The sequence below is a fragment of the Nelusetta ayraudi genome, unplaced genomic scaffold (genome assembly GCF_046127955.1).
Source record: "Nelusetta ayraudi isolate G7.1 ecotype Tasmania unplaced genomic scaffold, CSIRO-AGI_Nayr_v1 ptg000011l, whole genome shotgun sequence".
NCBI lineage: Eukaryota > Metazoa > Chordata > Actinopteri > Tetraodontiformes > Monacanthidae > Nelusetta > Nelusetta ayraudi.
In genome coordinates, this window is record NW_027466061.1 from 9,030,585 (window position 1) to 9,056,166 (window position 25,582).

Consider the following 25,582-nt stretch of genomic DNA (forward strand, 5'->3'; position numbering starts at 1 on the left):
TTTTTCTTTTAGCAAACTTTGCTTAAGTCAGAACAAATTAGACAAAATGGGCTTTGGAGACGATTTTTTTATCGATCCATCCATCAATCCATTTTCTATACCTGCTTCCTCCCCGGGAGTCAAGGTTGCGGGGGTCAGCTGGAGCTTATCCCAGCTGTCATATAGGGTGAAGGCAGGGTGACACCCTGGACAAGTCACCAATTCATCACAGGGCCACATAGACAGACAAACAACCATTCACACTCACACACACCTACAGGCAATTCAGAGCTCACAATTTGTCTCACATGCATGTTTTTGGAGTGTGGGAGGAAGCCGGAGAACCTGGAGAGAACCCACACAGACACAGGGAGAACATGCAAACTCCACAGTACATAGAAAGGCCCCAGGCCCGGGATCAAACCCACGACCTTCTTGTGATGTGGCTTCAGTGCTACGCCTCCATGATTAACGATTCAGACCAACAAAAACTATTTGTGAAATTATGAAAATTTCGGCTGACCAAACAATAAAATAGAGGTTTTTGGCACTTCTGGCTGTGTACTGATCCTCTCCAACAAACCTCAAGAGGGCCAAACGTCCTTCTCAGTCCACTTCACAGGCAACAGCTGGCCAATAGGACTGCAGTCCACCTCTCCGTTAATCTTCTGGGGTGTGTGGAGGTTCAATTAATCTTGAAACAGGGACATTAGCATTCGCCAAGGTCCAGCTTGGACCTGCAGGCGACATTTGAGTATATGGCCCCCATCATCTTCCACTGCCTTGGAACGGGGTGGGCTGCCTTTCCTCTGTGAAACTCTTCTTGGATGAGGGAGGGTGGGCGGAGCCTCCATCAATATATTCGTGAGTAGAAAATAAAAGGTTTTCTGAATTCTGGTTGCACTACCCCTTTAAAGGTAATACTGCTACGGAACAGGTGTTCTGAGGAGATTTTGGGGAAATAATGTCATGATGCCAACACCCAACAAAACTTTCATCTTTCTAGATGTTGTTTCAGGGAAATCTGCTATTTCTTTTAATCTCACACAAAAGTGCTGGAGTGAAAAACCTGCTTCTTATAGGATCCCTTTGGGGTTTTTATATTATAATGCACAGTTCCTACTTATTTAAAGAGTGTATTATCAAAGTGTACAGTATCAGGCTGACCGTTTCTTGTTCCTCTGTATACAGCTCACAGCACTAATAACACAAGGCAGTGTCCAAGATATTTGTTGTAGTTGTGGTGGACAGCCCTTCCCTTTATGCTCAACTCATTTCAAATGAGATTGGTATCAACACTTGAAATGAGTTATTCACCTTGTAGGAGAACTCCTGTTGAATCCACGAGCGCAGCGAAAGAATTTGAATGGTCTTCAAACTATTGATTTAAAAGACGTTCTCTGCTTCTGATCCCCCCCCCCCCACACACACAAACACACACACACACACACACACACACACACACACACACACCACCTCCACTGGCACACGCACTCCGTCAGCGTCTGCTTCCGCTAATGGTGCAGCTCTCATTACTTCATTTACCAAGCGGAGCATTGCGGACAAAACTCGCTCATTTACTCCGTTCGTGGAAAATCCCATTTCTGTTCCATCTGCTAACAAGTCACCTGTGAAACTAGTTTTTAAACCATGATTTGAAACACAATGGCTTTGGATGCGTGCCACCCCCCGACCCCCACCGCTGGTGTTTCTTCCCCGGCAATAAAAACTGCTGGAGGGGCACAACACCACTGGGGCAGGTCGTTACCTTGTAAAACACAGTGGCGGTGGTGGCAAACCAGGCTGCGGCTGCGAAGCTCAGAGTGGTAGAAGAAGAAAAAAAATCCCCCTCCCTCTTTCCAATTAAAAGAGCTATTTGTGCAACGCGAGCGCAGGAAGGGAACATTATCAATGAGGGGAAGAAAACACACCACCACAACTCAGGAGGCACAATTGCGGAGGACTGCGCTATACAATTAAATAGTGCCACTTAGACAGAGCTACGACCGGCTAATAAACACAGAGCCTATAGGGGAGACAAAGCAGGTCCGTCGATGCTGCTCCCAATCCCCAACAGCTGCAGGAGCAGATGACTGAAAGGTAAACACAAACAGGAGGAAAATGACTACACCAACATAGTGTGCGTGTGTGTGTGTGTGTATGCATGTGTGTGTGTGGGGGGGGGGGGGATTAGCATAAAAAGGAAACTGAATCCAGAGACGTGTGGCTTTCATAACATGAGAGGAGAAGAGGTGATATCAGTTGTCACAAGAAATAATGAGAACACGGTTGGAAAAAAGAACATCACAGGCTTTATTGAGACAGACGTGGTTTCCCAAGATATGAGGCAAACTAAATATAATGTAGGGCAGGCAAGCACTCTCCACTCCCACACCTCCACACTCCTCCTTCTGCAGGCCCTCCAATCACACTTAGTGTGGGCTGAATGGAGCTCACTGCTAACTGATGCACTAACTGAAGTCTGAAGCTCACGAAAGGTTAAAATGGGTCGTGGAAGTAATGCAGGTGGATATTAATTGTCCGTTTCAGTGGCAGGTTTAACCCTCCTGATGCATGTGTAAACCCGGAATACTACAGAATAAACCCCTGACCACTACTGCCCCCCTACTGCTGAGCCTTGTACTGCTGGTGCAGCACGAGCACGTCGTCCTGGGAGACCCTGGTCCAGCCCTCGCTGTGGACGTGGTAGAGGTTGACTTGGCCGCCACTGTAGGCGTCGCGGTACGTGGCCTGGTAGATGGCGCGGCGGCCCAGCTCGCAGGCCTCCTCCACCGACAGGTCCTGCCGCAGGCCACTGTCCATCACGCCATAGGCGTACATGGAGCCCGAGCCCACAGCGAACAGGTCGCCGCACACCCGGTTGCCCTCCGAGTCCACGTAGTAGAGGCCTGAGGAGAGGAGAAGGGGGGGGGGGTCAGGAACGCAAGAGCAAACTGGTGTTGCGCTTCTTTGCAAAAAAAAATCAAAAAAAAGAAACACAAGCACAGACGCACATCAAGAACTCCCATTTCCTACAAAGGCAGAGTGAGTATGAGCAGCTGCAGCTTCTCCAAAATATGGGATGTTAAAAAAATAAATAAATAAAAAAATTAAAAAAAACACACGCTGGCAGATATGAACAGCTGCATCCTCTCAAAGTGAACGGAAGGCGGCCCCCAGAAGCTGCTGACGAGGCGGGGGCCACGCCGCTGTCTACCCAAGGGCCACTGCTCCAGGCCTTATTGATCCCCGCCAAGGCACCAAAAATTAACTATCGACCCGCAACCGAGCTGCACAGGTAACTGTATCTCAAAGCTCAAGCAGCACGGGAAGGAAAAACAACAGTGATTTCACATCCTGTGAACATCAGCGGGGCACATTAATCACACACACACACACACACACACACACACACACACACACACACACACACACACACACACACACACACACACACACACACACACACACACACACACACACACACACACACACACACACACACACCGGTTTGCTCGGCGCCACGCAAGACATTTTGTTCTGTGCTGTGACACACTGGCGAGGACAGAACTCAGAGTGAGGCGGCGCGGGTGACTCGCTGCGGCAACATGTGAGCTCGCCCACAGCCGGCATGCAGATGGCCCAGAGAGAGAGAGAGAAAAAAAAGACAAGCCTGCAAAGAGGCTTGTTTTTCAGAGCTTCACACAAAGACAAAAAATGTGTGAAAGTGGCGCTCGCGGCGCCGAACGCGGCAACACATGCATATGAAATAGCCTGATATCCTGCGCCATCACTCATCTCTCACATCACAAAACACTTGAAAATGCTCCCAGATTGCGCGTCCTCGCCTGCAGAGTTCCTCCACTGAACTAGTGACAGTCTATTAGGGATGGAGAGCCACTTGCCTCTCTGGGAAAAAAAAGTAAAAAAAAAAAAAGGGGGGGGGGGAACGGGGGGGTTACCGTGGCTTTCAACTGGCAAATTGCAGCTTCCTCAGCCTGTCGTTAGCTTGCCATGATAATCATCCGGTGCCTGTCTATATACACGGGGGTAATTTGCTGTTCTGAAACCTGCCCGTTCCCGCTGAAAGCTGCAAAGGACTCGTTGGGGGAAGAGAGCGCTGCAAAGCCAGCCTCTCGCGTCGAGTGGGGCGGTCGACGGAGGTGGATGAGCACCCTTGACGAGGTCCAAGTTTAGAAGCGGAGCGGCGCCCGGGTGAGCGCGTTGCCATGTCCTTTGCAAACACACCTGGGGTCTTTGTGACAAGCCTCCACGACTTCAACACGGGTGGGTTGGGGGGTGGGTAGGCAGCGCAGGAGAGCACAAAGGTGGCACATTAGCGCGGAGGCGAGGCCGTGCGCCATGGCGGCGGTCACGTGAAGCTCCTTCCACTTCATGGATCAACTCGCGGCTGCTTAGGAAGCTCTTTTCCTCCCAGCGCCGGCAGCAGTCGTGGCGGCTGAGTGGACTGACAGCTTCCAGAGGTGTGCGAGCGGCGCAGCGCGGGGCAATGGGTGGGTGGCTTGCGTCAAAAAGGTCAGCGCATGTCCATCATCTGTCCGCCGCACTGTAATTTAGCACTGGACGAGGGGCGGGAGGGGAGCGGTTGAACAGACGGAACCTAATGCGTCACTCCCTCGGGGGGAGGCTGTAAAACACATGGGCCCTGCCTGATGTCTAGTTTTAGTAAAAAAAAAATGTTCTTTGTCATGGCTACTTTCCATTTATTCACACATCACCACTGTTTTACTGCACTGTTCACCATTTTGGAGGCACAATCAGCTCCATTTCCTCCTCAATCTAAGTTTTTTCCTTACATTTGTGTGCAGGAAGACGTTATCATCGTCAATCGTACGTCCAATCAACATAATGGTGGCGATTTGCAGCGCATCACCTGACACAGGGCGGTCATACAGAAACAGCTGCGCTCCGCTTTTTTGGAGGGCAACGACCTTCGCAGTTCTGCAGCCGACGTGACCGCCAGCCAGCGAGGAGTCCGATCCATGCCCAAATCCGTTTATACTCGTCAATTTCGCGATGACAGGAATCGTGGCTTATCCCGCACTCAGGGTCGCGGGGGTGCTGGAGCCCGTCCCAGCCGCCTCGGGGTGAAGGCGGCTGGGACGGGCAACCATCTGCCCTCACACTCACTCCGACTGAAGACAGTTTAGAGTTGTCAGTGTGCCTAATCTTTGGACTGAGAGAGGAAGCCGCGCAGACAAGAATCAAAGCCGCGACCCCTCCTGTGCGAAGCGCTCCGTGTCGCCCCACCACAGAGATGCCGAGCAGCAAGCAGAGCGCAATCACTCCCCTCCATCCGAGCAAAGCCACTCCAGCATCATCGCGCGCTAACGAAGACCCAATGAAGTGTCATAACACCTAATCTCATTAGATGGAGCCACATTTGACAAGCTCCTCAACATGGCTTTTATTTGATTTATTTTGCACGCCATTTACGACACTCCATCAGAGGAATAAGTGCCTTGACATGACTGTAGGCAGCTAATGAGCTCCCCCGCTTAATCGCGATTGATTTAATTTACATGACATTTACCTCTCCATTCAATCACACCTTGTGTCTGCGCCATGGCGCAACTCTCGCACCTATTGAACTAATAACGGGATCATTATTTCCTCAATTGATTGGCTGGGATTTGCAGCGTGTCACTTGCTAATGTTGGCACAGAGGCGGGCTGTCATTGTTCACACCGCCACTCTGTTTGCCACACAAAGGCAGCATCGATCTCGGCAGGTGCATGGACATTACGCATGCGACCCGATTGCGCAGGGGCTGGGACCCAATGTCCATCATCCGGCCGCCTCCCGGTGGCCTGCAGTCCCAGACTCATTGATTTCCCATTATTGTGTCACTGCGGTGGCCTCTTTAAGCACACCCTCTGTGATGTACAGCCTCAGACCGCAAGGCATGCACACGCCAAAGCTTAAGGTTAAAAAAAACTTAGGCAGATCATTTTCTTTACGCTGCAGCATCACCTGGTGGTAAATGCCGGGAACTGCAAGTGCTTCGATTAGCTAAAACGACAAATCGCACCAAGACCAAATCAATCGACAATCACCAAATTTTTTGGATGACAGACAATTGGAAAAATTGCATTAAAAAATACGTAGTCAGGCCAAATTGTCCAAAATGACGATCCAGATTTTTTTTTTCTTTTCATCATTTAAATTCTGAAACTGCACTGTAGAGAAAAATCCAGTTAAGTACTTTAAACTGACATAATGTAAGTTCTGTAGAACTTCTTCCTATGCGCTACACTGAAACATGAAAAAACATTACAAAATTGAGTTTCTGTATGCTTCCGTTTTAGTAAACCTCAACATTAAAAATCCCACAAGAAAGGTTAAACTAGTACTGTTTTGAATGAGTGTCTTTTATCTACTCTTGTTTCAGGGGAGTTCACACACAGAAACATTGCAATGAAATCATCTGAGAAACAAAGAGGGGGACAAGCCCAAAAATCCTGGTTTCCCGCATACACACAAGAAGGACAAAGCTCCTGTTTCAGTATTCTTTTTTAAAATCTCTTATAGGAGATATTGATATATGTGTGGACATGGCCTAATACAGAGAGTGCGTGCATTGACAGTGTTGTATTTACCTGGGCCTCTCTTGTCCCAGCCACACACCATAGTTCCCATGCTGAGCCCCATGCCTTTGTACTGGTACACCATGTTAGCAAGCAGCTTGGACGCCGCTGCCACCGAGATGCGCTCCTTGTTGCGCAGCTCGTAGATGCGGCACTGGCGGGCCAGCAGACGTTCCCAGAAGCTGCAGTCGGCGGCCCCTCCAGCCATTGTGCCCAGCAGATAGGGGTTGATCTCAATCACCTTCTTCACCGTCTGCGAGGCGATGTAAGAGCCTGCTGTGGCCCGAGAGTCCACCGCTACAATAACTCCATGCTGGAACTGTGGGGGAGCACAGCAAGGGAAGGAAAAGATGTCAAGTCACTAATCTGGCCAGTTGTCTATATTCTTTTTTTGAAGGGAGAAAATCCTTTAGAATCATTTTTATTTCATAGCTTGAAACTGTGGCCTCGACTGAACTCAGATCAGCAGATGTTTTGTACAGAGGTTTAAGACAACAGATTTGGTCTGTCAGAGGAAGATGTCTGTTGGCAAAGTCTTCATCTACCAGCCGTCACTCTACACAGGGATTAAAGGATAATGTGGTTCTGTCTTTTTTTTTTTATTATTATTACAAACCTCTTTGAAAGACCAAAACCAACTGTGAGGATTACACTCAGAGCACACAATGCGCTCGCTGCTTGTTGTCAACAGTCAAAGAAGAGAAATTCTAACACTGAACTAAATGTTTTGTGCCGCTTTTTAATGTATGCATGTATGTATGTATGTATGTTCAATGGGCGTGGCTCCTCAGCTAACTTTGTGGTGTGTTATTTGAAAATAGACAAGACTGTGTCCTCTGTTTACGTAACATACCTCAAACGTCACAGATTATTTTATGTCAAATAACGGTTATTAGGTTAAGGTTATTAATTCGTTAGTTAAGATTGTTTTTCAATTAGGTATATGATTTATTTTTAGTTAGACACAGTCGGACTATCAAAAATCTCCCGTGACTAGTTACACAAGATCTCATCAGAGCGACGCTTTTATTCAGTGTCAAAACTCAACTACCATGTTTAACGACTAAATAACAAAGTAAATCAACATACATTACAATTTGCTTCGTCCCAAAGCATTGTTCCACATTGACGTACAAGTTACATTGGATTTAACGCCATTTGCTTCTTTCGCTGTGTAAACGTCTACAATGATGAAGCGGTTTATAGCCGCGTTAGCATGCTAACACGAGTAGCGCGCTCGCTTTCAGCGTTGTGGTGGTATTTCAACGTGTTTATTTGCAAAAACAACCCTTTCACTGCATATATTCGTGCGCTATTACACGTTCTGTTGTAAATATGACAGAATTAAGCACTTCGCACACTTACTTTAAAGGCTAAGGTGGTTGTTCCATGCAGGAACTCGATTTTCCTCTCGACGCCATCATCCGTGTCACTCAGCGAATTTTTCACAAAAAAACTCAGACCATCGCCCGGTGTGGCGTCAAATCCTTGACTGCTGTGTCCGGCACCACATCGATTTGGAAAGGGCTGAGTGCTTTCAAACGAAAAATCCCCACAATCACTGTTCAACACACTAGCGAGAGCCATCTTTGAAACTGTCGAATGAGCAAGCAACTTCCGCCGGCAAATTATTATCGACATCGGGACATGGTTGCAGATTCGTTGGCGCCTCCAGTGGTTGTGGAGGACTACAATGACGTTCGGATGTTAAAGCGTTTTACTTTTTTAAACTATAGGCAACATTAAGGAGAGGGGGAAAACAATTTTAAATTATGACAAAAGCATTTATTTGAATAACCAATAAACAAGTAAAATTGTATGAATAAGAAAAAGTAGATAATCTAAAAGTACTTGCGTTGAAGGACCTTGTTTCAACCAGCAAAATCTAATTCAGTGAGTCTTTTTCTTTGTTCTACGATCATTGCCTCCCTCTTCTTTTCCCTATAATATTCCTCTTTCAGGTCCTCTCTTTGTCTTTGGCTCCAGCCCCGGGCTGTGACGTGGAAGATGTCCACATTGTTTCCCGAGTAGGCATCCCTATGAGTGGCTCTGAACACTGCCTCCCTTGCCAAGCTGACAGCCTCCTCCTTACTTAGGCTCCATCTCAGCCCCACATCAAGGACACTGACAGCATAAGGAGAGCCTGAGCCCACCGAAAATATGTCCCCCTGCAGCCTGGCTCCATCACTGCACACATATATTAGCTTTGGACCTCTGTTATGGCATGCAGGGGAGACTGTAATATGATGTCCAGCAGGTGAGGAGTTATCACCAGAGATGCAGGACGAGTCAGCTTTCTTTGCACAGTCAGTGGTAACTGCTTCCTTATCCCATCCACATAGTATGAGAGCCACACACACTTCAGTGCCTTTAAAAGGGTGTAGCATGAAAGAGAGGAGCTTGGCCGTGCCCTGTATGGAAAGGCGGCGCCTGTGCCGCAGCTGGTAGAGGCGGATCTCTCTCGCCAGGAGTCGCTCCCACTGCATGCAGTCTGCACCACTACCTGAGGAGGTGACCACCAAATGGGAGTGAACTGGGGAAATCTTCTGAATATCTGGATTGGCAACAAGCCCTCCGGCACTGGCACGTGTGTCAGCAGCTGCGATGATGCCACCTTGGAAGATGAAAGCTAAAGTTGTTGTTCCATGGGAGAGAGGAAAAGGCCTGTGGACTGCCAATGAGTTGTTGGATGAAGGTCTGGAGCTGAAAGGCACTGAGTTTGGCACTGTTGGTACGAAGAAATGCAGCGGTGTGGCACTGTCTCTCCCAGAGTTCCTCAGCTTCTCTGTTTGAAGTGTATAAAAGTCAGTCATAGGATGAGATGTGGTTGTTTCTTTGAAAAAAGCATCAGAAAACACCTTGCGATACGCAGGAGTGTACTTAAAGCCACAAATATCTTCCAAAGCCATGATGGTACCACAGCAGCAAATTAGAATAGATTCCTTGATTGGACAATTACTGTCCTTTTCCAAAAAAATATGGGGAATCGCTCGTCAAACAAAGATTGACCCAGACTCCATCTGTGAGAAATAATTAGGCCTTGGCAAGCTCACATCAATTTTTCATCTACTGTATGGCCCAAAAGATCTGTTCCTACCCATTTATAGCCCTCCCAAAACATGCCATCATGCAAAAATATGCAAACACAAACTCAAACTCGCAAGCTTGTTCTTGTTTCCGTTGAAGTAAGCAATATTTCTGTCAAGCTGCATTGAAAATAATATCCAAAGAGAAGCTTCTTTCTCACCACAGAAGCTTGTGTGTCTACGTGACCCATGCACATCCTTCAAAAGCATTTGTCTCTTGCAAGATGAAAGTGAAAACAATGCTGCGTCTCGGCTGCCTTAATTACAGCCAACAACTGGATAATTCATCAAAATGACATGTCATTTGGGATATGAGCCTTAATGGGAAGGCTTAATCGACATACAATTTACAATCTCCTGAAATAGGTGGGTGCATAAATAGGTTTAATGCACCCGTACTGCCATTAAAGCTCTGCCTTCATCAGGACCAACATTTGTACAACTATTGTGCAGCTTCCTTTTGATTAGCACATTTTGCAAGTTGATTACAGGTGTTTAAAATTTCCATAGGGAGAAGTGACATGACATATTCACCAAACAACAGTACACTTAGAACACAATATAAACAACTTGTGACAATCTTGAGACAGAGAAAAAGAAAAGAAAAATCTGCAATTCTTTTAGAAAGGGAAGGTTTGATCAATGAAATCAATTTTCCAGCTGCCATACAAACTCAATAATCTATGTTGTAATTAAAGTAGTAAAAATGTGCTCAAGTTGCCAAATTACAGTGTGAAAACGCCATACTAACTGGAAGGTTTTAAACAGAAACGTGCAACTTCAAACATTATTCATAAAGCGCTAACGCGCGTAGATGGGGTTATCGCGATAATTAGGCCAAAAAGTGCGACTGAGATCCACGCAGCGCCATTTTGGGTCTGACTCGTTTCGTCAGCCAATGGGCGTGCGCCTCCTCGTGGATCCAAGATGGCGTCCGTTTCGTCGGCACGCAGAGCATCAAAACCGTTTCACTCCGCCTCGTTCAACTGGCAAGAATCATGGCGTCGGCCAGCACAGGGAGCAGAGTGTCCTGTGGCAGAGATTTGAGCTGTGTCCCTGAGATCGCCGACACGTTGGCCGCGGTGGCCAAGCTGGGGTAAGGAGGAGGACGCGTTACGTAAGCTCGGTCGAGTGGTTTTACAGAACGTGTCAGGATCAGAGCTGCAACGTGCCGGTTCGCTAGCATCGCTCCAACGCGTGATGGTTGCTAAGCTAGCCACCGGTAAACCACCAGCACGTGCACCGTTCTCAACGATGCCTGACAACCTCGGTGGGTTTGTTTCTGCTCGCTGGGCCTCACGTCGTAGCGAAGTGTCTCACTGGGGTGCGACAGTGATTTTTCACGGGAAGGAAAAGGAATAAACCTTCCCCGCTGTGTCGACTTGAAGCATCACGTTGGTTTCAGTCTCCCTGCTTTGTGTCTCTGCCAACCAGGTTCGATTTCCTGTGCATGCCACTGTTCCACCCGAGGTACAAGAGAGAGTTTGAGTCCCAGCCCGCCAAGACCCGACCCGGCGCCCAGACCCGCTCTGACCTGCTGCTGTGTGGAAGAGGTTCGTGGTTCTGCTCTGTTGGATCTTCACAGTGGAGACGGTGCTGATGCGGATGGATCGATCCGTCGACAGGAGCATGTCTGTCATTACAGTCAAGGCGCGAATAAAGCCATCAGTAAATTATCTAGAAAGGAGAAAATTCCATTCATCACCTTTTTTGCTCACTCACTGTGCTTGAACACACAGTAATGCAAAGAACCCCCTAGTGGTGTCACAAACTTACAGGACACTGTAAGTAATGGTAGTTAAAAAAAACAAAAAACAACACACACACACATTTAAAATATAATTCCACACAATCATTATCAAAGTGTATATTCCTTATTATGATCATTTGTTTTTTGGAAACTAAGAGACTAGTGAGTCTCGTATTATGGTGCTAAAGCTGCCTGTTTGCTTTGCATAGATTGGAATACGCTCATCGTGGGGAAGCTGTCGCCATGGATCAACGTCGATTCAGAGCTGGAGACGGAACGCAGAACCGCAGAAGCCGTAGGTTCCTCACGCTGGATGTTGTCTCTCCGCGAGTCTTTATGTCAGCCTGCCTGGCCGTCGTGCTCATCCTTCTCCTGACCTTGTCTCTGCCCAGGCCCTGGTGCAAGAGCTGAACTTCTCAGCCTACTTGGGTCTGCCTGTCTTCATGATGCCCATACATGGCCCTAACAATGCCAACCTGGCGCGCATGCTGCTGAATCACATTCACACCGGGCACCACACTTCAAATGTAAGTCCGAGAATCACAAACGCAGACGGGGATCCGTCGAATCAATTTTACTTGACGCCTGTTGCTCTTTGTCTCCTCATTAGTTCTGGATTCGTGTTCCCCTCATGTCACCAGAAGACGTGAGAGAAGATCTGATTGAGAATGAGCCCAACCCTCATGTCGACGAGCTCTCTGTCGATGAGAAGACCTGGGGCTGGTGAGCTTCACACGAGTCTGTTCCTGAAACAGTTAACGCAGCACAACAAATCAATCGATGTCTTTATGCGGCAACGGTTGCTATTGATTTCCTTTGAACCGCTGATTTATTATCTTTACTTCTGCTCTCAGGTGGCACTCGTTTAGATCACTTTGTGATTACAACAAGAGGATCTGTCTCGGTAAGACATCGCGCTATCGAGCAACAGCCTGTGGATAAAACAAGCAATAATTACCCCGGTGTCCACCGAACAATAAAGGTTAGTTTCTTTTGTCTTTGTTTCCCCGCAGCTGTTGAAATTGGACCCGACATGCCGTCAGAAGCTGTGATGGAAAAGTGGCTGGGTGAACCCATCAAAGCAGCCATACTTCCAACCAGCATCTTTCTTACCAATAAGAAAGGCTTCCCCGTCCTCTCCAAAGCCCACCAGCATGTCGTCTTCTCTCTTTTCAAAGTATGGATCGACGGAATCAACTCTCATTTGCAACCAGTCAGTCGCAGTGTTGTATTGCAAATAGCATAACTCTTTTTGTTTGTTTGTTTGTGATTTTCCTCCCCTAGTTGGAGGCACAGTTTATTTTCACAGGAATCAGCCGCCACACTGAGAAGGACTTCCGATCGTACCTGCAGTACCTGGAGTACCTCAACCAGAACAGACCTGCACCCAACGCGTACGAGCTCTTTGCCAAGGGCTACGAAGACTACCTGCAGTCTCCACTCCAGGTGAGCCTCTGTTCTGCTAACGTCGCCAGGATTTTAAAAAAGTAAAAACTTGCTGGATTCACGTCGCTTTTTCAGAAATGAGACATGAATTGTTGAATTCTCTCCTTTTTGTAACATTGAAATGAAGGTGGACTTGTTTTGTGTCTTTGCTCCCCTCAGCCGCTCATGGACAACCTAGAATCTCAGACATACGAAGTTTTCGAAAAGGATCCTATTAAATATTCACAGTACCAACAGGTAAGAACACAAGAGCACAAGCAGATGCTCATTTAGCAGCAGCAAACCCATTTTAATTTCTTTGACAAGTGGTTTTGTAGATTGTAAGAATCTGTTTAATATTTTTAAAACTTTTGATGTAAGATTGAAAGGATTACTTTTCTAATGCTTACAGGCTGTGTATAAATGTCTGCTTGACCGAGTTCCAGAGGAGCAGAAAGAAACAAACGTACAGTGAGTAATTATACACAAATCTTCATGTAAAATATGGAAGAAACACTACTAGTAGTAGTATTTCTACTAGTCTCGGTAACAGGGATTGTCCTTCGTGTGGAGAAGAAATCAACAATACGAGGAATGAAAATGAGAGAGAGAGAATTTTGAAACTTTTCTGATTGTGTCTGGCAGGGTGCTGATGGTTCTGGGAGCGGGTCGGGGTCCGCTGGTCAACGCCTCGCTACGTGCTGCCAGAATGGCGGGCAGGAAGTTGAAGGTGTACGCTGTGGAGAAAAATCCCAACGCTGTCATCACGTGAGTGGAGCACATCGTCTTTGTTGCTCTTCATGAGAGGGAGGGTGTTGGTACATTTGGAAAGTGTAGGTGGGAATCTTGACGATGCATCCTTGTGGGAAATGTGGCACTGGAGTAACATTTTTAAATCCGACTTTTGGCCCGACTCGCACTTGCACAGGTTGGAGAACTGGCGCTTCGAGGAGTGGGGCGATCAGGTGACGGTGGTGTCCTGTGACATGCGGGACTGGGCGGCGCCCGAGAAGGCCGACATCATCGTCAGCGAGCTGCTGGGGTCGTTTGGGGACAACGAGCTTTCCCCCGAGTGCTTGGACGGAGCGCAGCACTTCCTGAAAGGTAGCGAGCTCTTATCCCAGCGAACGGTTTTGCACACGTTGCAGCTTCTGGTCTTTGCCCTTAATTGCTGTCTATGCTTCTTTTTCACCTTGTTTCACTTTCTCTCTCTACTTTTCATTTTGGTGCAGAGGACGGCGTGAGCATCCCTTGTTCCTACACGTCCTACTTGGCCCCGCTGTCCTCCTCCAAGCTCTACAACGAAGTGCGCGGCTGCCGGGAACGAGACAAGGACCCTGAGTGCCACTTTGAGACGCCGTATGTGGTGCGTCTGCACAACTTCCACCAGCTGGCCGAACCCAAAGCCTGCTTCACCTTCAAACACCCAACGACAGGTAGGAGAAACACCTGGGCTGTGAGATTGAGTTGTTTTTTTGTTTTTTGTCTTTTCATTTTGTCCCTGATCCTATTTCAGACATGAACAACAACCGGTATCAGAGTCTCCGTTTCTCCATGAGTTGTAACTCAGTGCTCCATGGCTTTGCGGGCTACTTTGAGACCACGCTGTACAAAGATGTCACACTCAGTACGTCACCTTCTCGTAAGGCCAGGTTCCTTATGTGCTGAGACTTGAGCTTTGTATTCATGTTCTGCTGTGTGTGTGTGGCAGGTATAAAACCAGACACGCATTCCCCTGGAATGTTCTCTTGGTTCCCCATCCTGTTCCCTCTTAAAGTAAGTCTCACTCAAAGAAAAAAAGACTTGCTCCAGCTATTTTCGTTCAGTGTCTTTCACCTGGCATGTCAGCTTTAGCTGCTGATTTACTTCCTCACTTCTTCACTTCTTCACAGTGCTACATAGCTCTTTGTGATTGGAGCGATGGAATTGCCTTGATGTGTTTATCACTTTTTTCCTTCTCTTTTGCCATCAGCAACCTATCTGTGTATCACGGGACGACGAGGTCACTGTGCGATTCTGGCGCTGCAACAACGGGAAGAAGGTGTGGTACGAATGGGCGGTGACTGAGCCATCCTGCTCGGCCATCCACAACCCGGCAGGGCGCTCCTACACCATCGGCCTGTGAAAGACACACTATAGCTCATCCAGCAGCACACCTAAATACACACACTCACGCATATTACTGTAAGGTTGTCAGAAATAGCCTGGTTCCTTTTGTACCTACACTTTTCACTCAGGCTGCTGCAGAATAATTTTGAGGGAAAAAAGCTGTCGTGTGTCTTCCTGTTCTGTTTTCCTTGAAGAAAAATGTCTGGAAGACGTAGAGAATTCATTAAAACTTTGGGGGGGGGGGGGTGAATTACAGTAGTGGTACACTTCTCCGGGGCCACGGGAAATTATGGGATTGCGTTATCTCCTCTCCATTCCTTTCATAAATGGACAGTTTGGAGCGCTCTCTGTGGAAGGAGATAGGAAAGGAAACAGTGAAGTTCCTTTCTCTGGAAAATTTGATCAGCGTCCTCTTCAGTACTTCTGGGTCAGAGAGAAGCTGCAAAATAAATAAATAAATAAAACCGATAAGCCGTCTGAAGAATCAGCCTAGGGCTTTTGGAAGAGAAGAAAAGCCCCTGAAGTGCAGCCTAGCTTCTCAAACAACCTTAGGTAGCATCAGTGGGCACTTTAGAGCTGGCAATAAAAAGTTGTGTAGATCAGATTTTACGCTCTGTGCTGAGGCCTGTTTTGAGCAGGCGTGCAATGAGAAAAAACACCTGTACACAAAGGTTGTTGCTGAGAGACTGGCTCTTATGAGGTCCAACACATCGCCATTGATTGATTTTTTTTTTTGTTTCACGTATTGAATTTCTTATTTGTTGTCCCACTCCCATGCTGTCTTTAATCTAGTTGGATCGTTGCCTTATGAATCTCGCATTCCATAGCGATAAAATCCACTTCTCCTCGTCAAAAACAATGTTCAGGTCACATGCCATGTCTTTTTTTGTTTTGTTTTGTTTTTGGGGGTTTGAAGGTTGGTGGGGTGGGCGGGTGGGTGGCTGTCTCTTCATACATTTTCTTTTCTTGTCTAAATGTGTCAATAAAGTCAACGCTGTAATTTCTGAATTGCCAGCCCTTTTTTATACATACATTTTCTGAGTTGTTTGGCATCTACTGTAAAATAAACAACTATACTTTACTATATTTTAATGTTAAGTGTGTAATATTTGGAGATTCTGAGAGGAAACGGCAACATCAAGTGGTTACATTTTAGATTGCAGCGCTCTATGATTCCCCGGCCCTATCCTAAGTTTGCCTGTGAACTACGGTGGCCTACGCACACAAACCTAGATACCTCATCGACCTTCTTCTTCGCTGGTTTATTTAGGCACGTGAGTGTTCACCCTAAATACGAAAGGCTCTGTTAGGTGGGCTGGATTTTCCAAACCGGCTTCCTTAGAAATATGGTGGTGCAAGATGGCAGCCACAGCAACTGGGAGCAACACCGTTGCTATTTGTATATTCTTTATATATGTAAGAACTGTTCAATGGATATGAAAACCACATTGGTTTTATTAAACTGTGAGTATAGACTTAACTTAACACTAAATGTATTTATGGGCAGTGTCATTAAGCGTTTACCAATATAAAAATTGTAAAACAGGCCAAATTCTACATACTTGATCTTTAGCATTTAATGAGAAAGTGACATGCTGTTTCCCAGTTCTTTTAATTTCTGCTGTTGGTGCTGCAAGGCTTTCTACGATGGATTCTGTGGTGAAAGCCTTCGGTAGGCTCTTGAGTCCAGGATAAAGCAAACGGGTCAAACGGGACCTTTTAAATGCGTGTTCTGCGACTGGAATTCCTTCATTTGAAGCCAGACACACAGTGTAGCCAACAATTGTATTTCTGCGTCCTCACATGCTGAAATACCAGGAAAGCTTATTTCTAAATGCTAAAATAGCGTCCGCTGACAAGTGGCTGCTCCTGAGGATGATATAGTGTCACCTCGAGTGTTTACCCACTCTGACTTGCCTTGGTTCTTGACTGGAGTGTGCTGTCCCACTAACACACACCCTGTCTGATGTTATCAGGCCAAAAATGCTTGGCTGTACATATCTTACAGGCTGCAGTTGTGGTGGGCTGCTATAGGACTGTAAGTATCAGCCTCAGACTATATTCAACTGTGGCCTTTTTGACATTTTGATAAATATCAATCAATGCTGCGGCTGCAGAATGCATATCTAATTTACTTTCATTGTAAATGAATCTTTTAAATTTGATATTTTTCTTCATATGGTCTAGGAGCTAAGTCATACAAACATGAATTTTGCTGAGTCGTGGAAAGCGACTGGGATAATATAGGACCGGGCTGATAGTGAGCGTACAAATGTGTTTCCGTGTTCATTTTACTGTATGTGATTTTATATCTGAGGTGGAACCCACCTGTATTGTTTTTCTTTTTTCTGTTTTATTAAATGTTCAAAGTTCGATTCAAATGAATAATCGACCTATTTTCTAATGGGTTTCTGTTCTTAAATACAGTCGGTGCGTCAATGAATAGAAATCCTGCAAAATACACGAGGGAATCCCTCCTTTCAGGCGCTCGCATTGGGGGCAACAGGGCGTGTCCTGAGGTGTGTTGACAATATGGGATCCGTCGATTGGCTCAAAGCAACCAGCTGTTCTATTAATTGTGGCCTTCAGCTGTGTCGTCTGTGTTGTCGGAGCTGCTCATCGCGGCCAGCAGACACGAAGTCGGTCACCTAACGGGGAGTCACTGGACTCGGGGGGATTACTACGAGTCATTTTAAAGCAAAAGGAGTCTCCGAAAAGGTGAGTGAAAACACCGAGCCGCCCGCTTCTGACGGACAGCCTCGCAACAGCAGCGGGTCACAGTTGATTGATGAATTAATTGAGAGTTGGCTTGGTGATGCCGAGCCGTCATTATCTCAAACGCTCCCTGGGAAATAGTAAATTCAATTTGTTGCTCTGGTGCCCTGATTTGAGTATAAAGAAAATGGATTCTCATTTAGTCTAGAATGAGTCGGCGGAGAATACTTTCTTACTTAATGGCACCAATGGCACTCGAAAGTTGTTGTTACAAAGGTTGTATGATTTATTTTTAAACTGATGAATATTTAAATATTTACATGCCAAGTTAAAATGGTGTGTGTGTGTGTGTGTGTGTGTGTGTGTGTGTGTGTGTGTGTGTGTGTGTGTGTGTGTGTGTGTGTGTGTGTGTGTGTGTGTGTGTTGTTTATCTATGTATAAATACAATAAATGTGTGTATATGTATGTATGACTATGTGTATTTATGTATATATATACTCTAGCAGGAGGATGGCCGAGGGTCCGAGGAAGCGGAGCAGCACCAGTGATGCGGCAGCGAGTCTGTCTGGGCGACACAGCTCTGCCTCGGATGCAGGAGCTGGTGTGACGCTGCAGAAGCAGATCGGACTTGTCAGCGCCTGTGGATTCATCATCGGTAAGTTATGCCATGCGGTAGGTAAAATTTGTTCTGACATTGCTGCACGCGTCTCCCTTTTCAGCTAGACGCTCAGGTTATTAATTATCCCCAATTAAAAAAAGGTCTGACCATGTGTTAACAGCCTCGTGCTAAATGAAAAGCAGTGCAGGGTGTTTCCTGCTTGCTGCTGAATTTGTGTTGGACCTTCCACAGCCAGAGTTTGTATTCCTAGCTCTACTTGTTAGTTTGTTTTCAGACGGCAAACACACAGGAGACAACCAGCATGCTGTCTTTTTCTTATTACAGGACACCTTTGGTGTCTGCCCATTCTGCATGGGCACTTTAATTACCACCTTTATGTTTAAGTGCAACAAACCGGCTTGGGCTTGGAGTCAATAAGACGCAATCCCACTAATGAGCATCTTCTGCTCCGGAGAATACATCTTTCGTAACAACTTCCCCTGCAGACAAAGAGTAGCTGGTTGGGACTGGATGATTTATGGATAAATTAAGGAAAACCTTCACACAGTGCAGCTCACAGGCTTGCGTGTGCACCGGCATGTGCGTGCGTGGTAGGCAGGTTGACTGACCCATTTCTAGACATTCAACTTTACTGTGGTCAAAAATAAAGCTGACTCCTTGTAAAAGTTAAAATCTGTCTCAGACAAGACTCTTCTGGCCTTTTACTTCTCCTTAGGGGTCGAACGAAATGCGTGCGTGCGTGCATGCACACACACACACACACACACACACACACACACACACACACACACACACACACACAGTCCAACCTGTGGGCCGCACATCATGCTTTTCTCACCATCACTCTCATTATCAGTGTCAGTATCTCTTTTCTCAACCCGTCTATTGCTCACTTTAGGAAACATCATCGGATCAGGGATCTTTGTGAGTCCCAGAGGCGTCCTGGAGAATGCCAGCTCAGTGGGCGTGGCCATCTTTGTTTGGCTGGGCACAGGGATCATCACGGCCATCGGCGCTCTCTGCTACGCCGAGCTGGGCGTCACCATCCCCAGGTCAGGGGGCGACTACTCCTACGTGAAGGACATCTTTGGAGGTCTGGCCGGGTGAGGAGGTTGTCACGTTGCTGATCAGTGCGCATGTGTGTGTGCACGTGTTTTCATGTCATGCCAGAAAACTGATCATGCTCAGTCTTTTCAATAATAATGAAAACGGTAACTAAATCCTGTGCTCATCCCTCCACAGCCACTGACAGGCTCAGCGCTTAATTAATTCTAGCGTAATTTATAATTCCCAGCATCCCACAGTGTTACTGACCCAGTTGTGTGTGTGTGTGTGTGTGTGTGTGTGTGTGTGTGTGTGTGTGTGTGTGTGTGTGTGTGTGTGTGTGTGTGTGTGTGTGTGTGTGTGTGTGTGTGTGTGTGTGTGTGTGTGTGTGTGTGTGTGTACTGTTGCCCCCTGTTGGTGTCCTCCTGCAGCTTCCTGCGCCTGTGGATGGCCGTGCTTGTCATCTATCCCACCAGCCAGGCGGTGGTCGCCCTCACCTTTGCGAACTATGTGCTGCAGCCGCTCTTCCCCTCGTGCCTCCCCCCCGAGAGCAGCCTGCGTCTGCTGGCCACTGTCTGCCTGCGTGAGTCATGCAGCCAAACTGGGAACTGTCACCGGTTGCCAACAGCCTCAAGCTGTGAAGGTCACAAAGAAAGCACATCAGAGACCAGCGAAGAATCTTTTCATTTGTGCATCCATAAAGTCCTGAACGGGGATATTTTGTAGTGAATTTACAAGGACGGAATCCCTGAAGGGATACGACATTCAAAACTGACGTTTTCACCTATTTGCAACACCATCATTTGTGGATGGAGGATGTGGTGGCCATTTTGTTATTGTTTTCCTTTCTAATCTACATCACAGTTGAGGGGATCCTAGGGTCAACAACGCCGATGGCCACAGGCTTGACTGTCCACTTTGACTTTGAACAGCCAGGTTAATGCAACGTTTGAATCTGAAGCCAGGGATCTGCAGCCAGGCTAGTTGCTAACATAAGCTAGCCAAAAAGATGATGATGATTTTTATTGTTGCTTTTATCCTGATTCCTGGCCTAACTGATGATATTAACCCTTTCTAATGTTCCCCCTAAGTGTTGTTGACGTGGGTGAACTGCCACAGCGTCCGCTGGGCCACCCGCATCCAGGACGTCTTCACCGCTGGCAAGCTTTTAGCCCTGGCCCTCATCATCATCATGGGTGTCGTCCAAGTTTGCAAAGGTGGGACTTGCTCCTTCCCTCTTCAGTGTTTCATTGCCTTTTTCATTTGTTCCACAGTTTTATTTTAGTTCTTAATTCTGACTATTCTCCTTGCATTGCTTTTATCCAAAGTAGCTTCTTATTTAGGTGAATGGGTTTAATATTGGGCCGCATTTGTCTGAATTGTGAGCATTTAATCCAAAAAGCAAGGTTTTGTCTGAATGTCCAGAGGTTTGAGGAGGTAAAATCCCTTAGAGCAGTGTTCTTCAACCACTGTGCCGCAGCACACTTGTGTACCATAAGATAACATCAAGTGTGCTGTGAAAAATTATCCACATTTTACTTAATTGGTCTAAAAAAGTAATGACATTTCATTGTGGAGTGCTTCAAAAGGAATGTGAGCCTATTTCCTCCCTCAATTCCTCCAAGGATATCAGCTTTGTGTGCATCTAAACAGGCCAAGGTGTCACACTGCCTGAGTATAAATAAATGAAGAGACTACATTTTCATTATTAGGCTTAAATGTGTCATTTTATAATATTTGGTGGTGTGCCATGGGATTTTTTTTTTTTCCAATGAAAAAAATGGCTCAAAAAAGGTTGAAAAACACTGCACCAGAGTTCCATGATAAATATGCAGATTGGCTCTTCGCGTGTACCTTACTGTGCTGCACTCCATTTTTCAGTCCCCCAGTCTGGAAAAATACTGTCTGCAGGCCAGATGCTGCTGCAGCTAAAGGGGAAGAGGGGGGTTCTTGAAACGGCACCACTAGAGCTCGAATCACGATAGAGGTTCCTTCTTGTGTGCCTCTCATGGGATTTTTGATCCCAATGTGGAAGCAAAAAGGGATTTCGGTCCCTCAGAGCTCTTCATCCTACTCATAATCCCCACCCACAAACACACACACAAACACACGCATGCACACGCACACACAAATACGTCAACACATATACAATGACTGCATGGCCCACAGAACAGACTGCTTCAAGGCTCAGCCTTCTTATATGTATATTTTTTTTCGATGGAATTCATTATCTTTTTTCCATTTCATATTTTCACTCTGTTTAAGTGCTAAAATCATAACTGTTTTTTTGTGTTTTTTTTTTAATGAAGCAAAATGACTGAATGAGACATAACGTCTGCGTGAATATAATTGTTATGGTCAATAACATCTTAAATTATCTACAAATCCACTCAAATGCTATCAGGATCGAAGAAGATAAATGAAAGCAATCTGAAGGATGAAAAGAGAGGCAGAAGGAAATGCATTATAGACCTCCGGATCTGGAACTACAGAGATCTGGCGCCCTCTGCTGCTTATATAGAGACATTGAAAAGAGTCTGGAATCAGGCTGGTGTGATTAGCTTCTTTCTTTCTTTCTTTCAATTTAAAACGTGGCCTTGTTTTGGTCCCCCAGGTCACTACTACTGGTTGGTGCCGGCGCATGCTTTTCAGACCTTCAAGGATTACGACGCAGGCCTGATCGCACTGTCTTTCCTGCAAGGCTCCTTCGCCTATGGAGGCTGGAACTTCCTTAACTACATCACAGAGGAGCTGGTCGACCCTCACAAGTAAACACAATTTCTCTGCTTTTTACACTTGGAGTATAAAAAGCTTTTCTGTTATTTTGCAAAACCACAGGGTTTGCAAGTCATGATAATGCCTCCAACCTCCTCCTCACTCATCCTCTTAGGAATCTGCCACGTGCGATCTTCATCTCCATCCCCGTGGTCACATTTGTTTATGTGTTTGCCAACATGGCCTACGCCACAACACTGAGTCCGCAGGAGCTCCTGAGCTCCAACGCTGTGGCAGTGGTGAGTAAAGTGTGTGTGTGTGTGTGTGTGTGTGTGTGTGTGTGTGTGTGTGTGTGTGTGTGTGTGTGTGTGTGTGTGTGTGTGTGTGTGTGTGTGTGTGTGTGTGTGTGTGTGTGTGTGTGTGTGTGTGTGTGTGTGTGTGATAACTTGGACAGATGCGCCTCATCATTCTCAATCAGTTGCTTTTTTTTTTCATTTTATTTTGAAATGCCCTGTTTTTCTGTGTTCCTGTCAGTCTCCCCCTGACCTCTCCTCTCCTCTCTCCACTCTGGATGTTTCCCCCAGACCTTTGGAGAGAAACTGCTGGGAGTGATGTCATGGATCATGTCCATGTCAGTGGCACTGTCCACCTTTGGGGGGGTCAATGGCTCCCTCTTCACATCGTCAAGGTCAACCCCCCCCTCCCCCCCACCTCTTTGTTCTCATACTGTTTCATTTGGTGGTGGTGATTGTTCTTGGCTTTTGTGTCTTTGCATAGTGGGACGACCCCACTCAGTTGATGCATCCTGAGCCCTTAGAGGAGGCTGGGGTTGACAATATAACTGGCCCGGTGGCCCGGGCGTACTTTAAAAACTGGCCCCGTGGGGCCAGTAAAAAATAATGCCCTTAAAGAAAACTAAAATCTAATTTCACATTCATTCTCTGTGGGTCAGTGTTTTACAATTACTTCTGTGAAATCGTATTGATCACTGCTAACACGTTACACGTTACAAAGACAGCCAGTGCTGTGATCTTCCCGCTTTGGATTCCTCTCGCATACTGTCTGATAAAGATAAAGCATAAAGATTAAAAAAAAGAATTGAACCAATTAAATTCAAGCAAATGCCATTATTTAAATGCCAGTTTACCACAGCTAGTGGTTTCCCGTTGGAATGATGGACTGTTGCTTTGTGAATTAACTTGTGTTGAAGCCTGTAAGAAGTTGCATGCTTCAACACCTAAAAATCACCGTTTTGACCCGAAAAGCCTTTTGTGACATTTGTGTTTAATTATAAATGCCTCCTTATTCCGCAATACTGCCTCTACTGCAGCATCCATGCTAGTCTCCTTAGCATCAGCTAAGCTGAAAGGAAGCAGGTTTATTGGAATTCCAAGACTGACTGGAAATGGACGTGTGACAGCTTTAAATCTAAATTTAAAACTGTGATTCGAGCTCTGCTGCAGACTCTAGAGTTTCCTGTCCAACACCATTCTCGCTGTGCATTTCTTGCATTTCTGCTTGTTTTTCTTTGCCCACCACCCCTGCAGCCTGCTGCTGCACTGGCGCTTCCATTATCTCTTGAGCTGTTTTCCAGCTGAACACCAGCTGGCTCTTCTCTCAGGACTCTAACCGTCATGGCTCCCCGTCTTTCAGGCTGTTCTTGGCTGGAGCGAGGGAAGGACACCTCCCCCGTCTGTTGGCCATGATTCACGTCAGACGCTGCACTCCCATCCCGGCCTTGCTGTTCACTGTGAGTCTCACAAGCCCACTGGCTGCTATCTGGCCCTGCTGTGTTGGGAAACAATTACAAAGTTTACTCTTTTTGACTTTTTTTTATTTTTAGTTGGTCTCCACCCTGATGATGCTGTGCACCAGCGACATCTACACCCTCATCAACTATGTTGGTTTCATCAACTACCTGTTCTACGGGGTCACTGTTGCTGGGCAGATTGTTCTCCGTGTCAAAAAGCCCAACATGCATCGACCTATCAAGGTGCAGACTACAACACTTCAGCACCTCTCAAACCCTTTATCAATTAACCTTGTCTTAAAAGTCCTGAACTGCGCAAAACTCAACCAATGCTGAAACAATAACCTGTCGCAGTCTCGCAGTTCAGTGAACTTTCCAGAAATGTTGTTTTTGTTTCCTTCCAAACACTTGACGGTCCAACAAAGCACCATTTTTAACAGAAGGCTGCAAGAAGAGGGCTAACTATGCTGTTTTGTGTAGTTTTCTTGGATAATTAATTGCGCTTGGCTTCTCCACTGGGGTCGAGGATTAAAAATTAAAGGGAAAAATAAAAAAGTAATGTCTTTTCCAACACCAACTCCTCCCTCTACAGGTGAGCCTGGTCTGGCCAGTGATCTACCTGCTCTTCTGGGGTTTCCTGCTGGTCTTCTCCTTCTACTCGGAGCCTGTGGTCTGCGGTGTTGGACTGGCCATTCTGCTGACGGGCGTCCCAGTTTACTATCTGGGAGTGTACTGGGAAAACAAGCCAAAGTGTTGTGATAGAGCCATGGGTGAGACAAAATGATGCCTTTACAAGTGAAGTCTCTTAAACCTTAATTTCAGTTACAGCTGGTTCTCTGTTTTTATCCTTCATTTTTCAGCTAGATTGACTCATTTTTGCCAAAAGATCTGCTCAGTGGTTTACCCAGTTGCAGATGAGAGTGTGAACGATGACGCTAAGGACCATGAAGAAAACCAAGAAACAACTTCTTAAACATGAACCACCAAACACGGGTGTTGCAGGCAACACGGTACTGGCGCACGCTTCCCCTTGTTTTCTTAACACTGGAATGGGAGCAGGTTTCGTCAGCCACAAGTCACAGACACTTTCAAACAAAATGGACATTTTTGGATTAGGGAATTTGTGGGAAAATATTTTAAGATGCAATTTTGTATTTGTTATAGTTCTATTGCTTGAAATGGGAAATTTTCCAAGGTTGTATGATTTTTTTTTTTAATCTCATGAATACACAAATGTTTACATCCCAAGTTGTAATAATAAATAATAATTTTAAAGGATTTGCTGAATGTGTTGTTGTGGTGGTGTGAATATTCGATTTTTTTTATATTTTTTTCTGTTTCCCCTCAAAAAAATGTAAGATACTTATGACACGACCAGAAATATGTGGATGCCTTGTATCATACAGCTGTTCGTTAGATCCACCTGTTGGAACGCCTGACGCATACGCGGGGCGGAGTCAAAGCGTAACGGGCGATCGAATTGCGGAAATCGTAGTCGGCTTTGACAAACTCGGGCTAGCGTCACGTCACAATTAATGAGGCCGGAACTTAGATGGTAACCTTTCAAAAATAATACAAAAGTACGGAAACCCAAGCAAAAATGATTTAAGATTATTGCTTCTAGAAATATAAAACGAAAAATAAAGTAATGTGAGTGTTTCAAGGCGGGGGATTAATTAGGGGCTTAAACTAAGCGACTGCATTGCTTAAAATGTGTCTAAAGAGCACAAGAGTATTGCAATGGAGAACCTTCAGCAGAAACTGTAGTTTTTAGTGTCCTGA

General features: G+C 46.1%; 4 protein-coding genes across 6 annotated transcripts; 2 read left to right on the forward strand and 2 right to left on the reverse strand.

Moving 5' to 3' along the window:
- Positions 1-2,272: 2,272 nt before the first annotated feature.
- Positions 2,273-8,198, reverse strand: psmb5 (proteasome 20S subunit beta 5). Its single transcript, XM_076020567.1, has 3 exons — positions 7,953-8,198; positions 6,600-6,906; positions 2,273-2,888 (listed from the first exon to the last, which is right to left on the reverse strand). The coding sequence occupies exons 1-3, from the start codon at positions 8,172-8,174 to the stop codon at positions 2,605-2,607; spliced, it is 813 nt and encodes a 270-aa protein (XP_075876682.1). The 5' UTR covers positions 8,175-8,198; the 3' UTR covers positions 2,273-2,604.
- A 109-nt stretch (positions 8,199-8,307) lies between these two features.
- Positions 8,308-10,128, reverse strand: psmb11a (proteasome 20S subunit beta 11a). Its single transcript, XM_076020566.1, has one exon. It carries the CDS (start codon positions 9,494-9,496, stop codon positions 8,459-8,461), a length of 1,038 nt encoding a protein of 345 aa, XP_075876681.1. The 5' UTR covers positions 9,497-10,128; the 3' UTR covers positions 8,308-8,458.
- Positions 10,129-10,582: 454 nt separating this feature from the next.
- prmt5 (protein arginine methyltransferase 5) lies at positions 10,583-16,043 on the forward strand. Its single transcript, XM_076020565.1, has 16 exons — positions 10,583-10,769; positions 11,108-11,226; positions 11,633-11,718; positions 11,816-11,950; positions 12,034-12,146; positions 12,278-12,327; positions 12,437-12,600; positions 12,708-12,869; positions 13,029-13,106; positions 13,261-13,319; positions 13,494-13,616; positions 13,777-13,952; positions 14,081-14,284; positions 14,365-14,475; positions 14,560-14,624; positions 14,821-16,043. Exons 1-16 carry the CDS (start codon positions 10,672-10,674, stop codon positions 14,971-14,973), a joined length of 1,896 nt encoding a protein of 631 aa, XP_075876680.1. The 5' UTR covers positions 10,583-10,671; the 3' UTR covers positions 14,974-16,043.
- Positions 16,044-17,478: 1,435 nt separating this feature from the next.
- On the forward strand, positions 17,479-25,078 carry slc7a8b (solute carrier family 7 member 8b). Of its 3 annotated transcripts, none has more exons than XM_076020570.1 (12): positions 17,479-17,675; positions 18,179-18,327; positions 19,190-19,394; positions 19,767-19,918; positions 20,427-20,552; positions 21,950-22,103; positions 22,226-22,349; positions 22,635-22,738; positions 23,704-23,800; positions 23,894-24,043; positions 24,393-24,570; positions 24,661-25,078. In XM_076020570.1, exons 2-12 carry the CDS (start codon positions 18,183-18,185, stop codon positions 24,771-24,773), a joined length of 1,548 nt encoding a protein of 515 aa, XP_075876685.1. In that variant the 5' UTR covers positions 17,479-17,675; positions 18,179-18,182; the 3' UTR covers positions 24,774-25,078. The 3 variants fall into 3 exon arrangements, with proteins under 3 accessions (XP_075876685.1, XP_075876684.1, XP_075876686.1); XM_076020569.1 differs by having other exon boundaries at positions 17,480-17,675; positions 18,176-18,327; XM_076020571.1 differs by having other exon boundaries at positions 17,481-17,675; positions 18,176-18,327; positions 24,687-25,078.
- Positions 25,079-25,582: the final 504 nt, after the last annotated feature.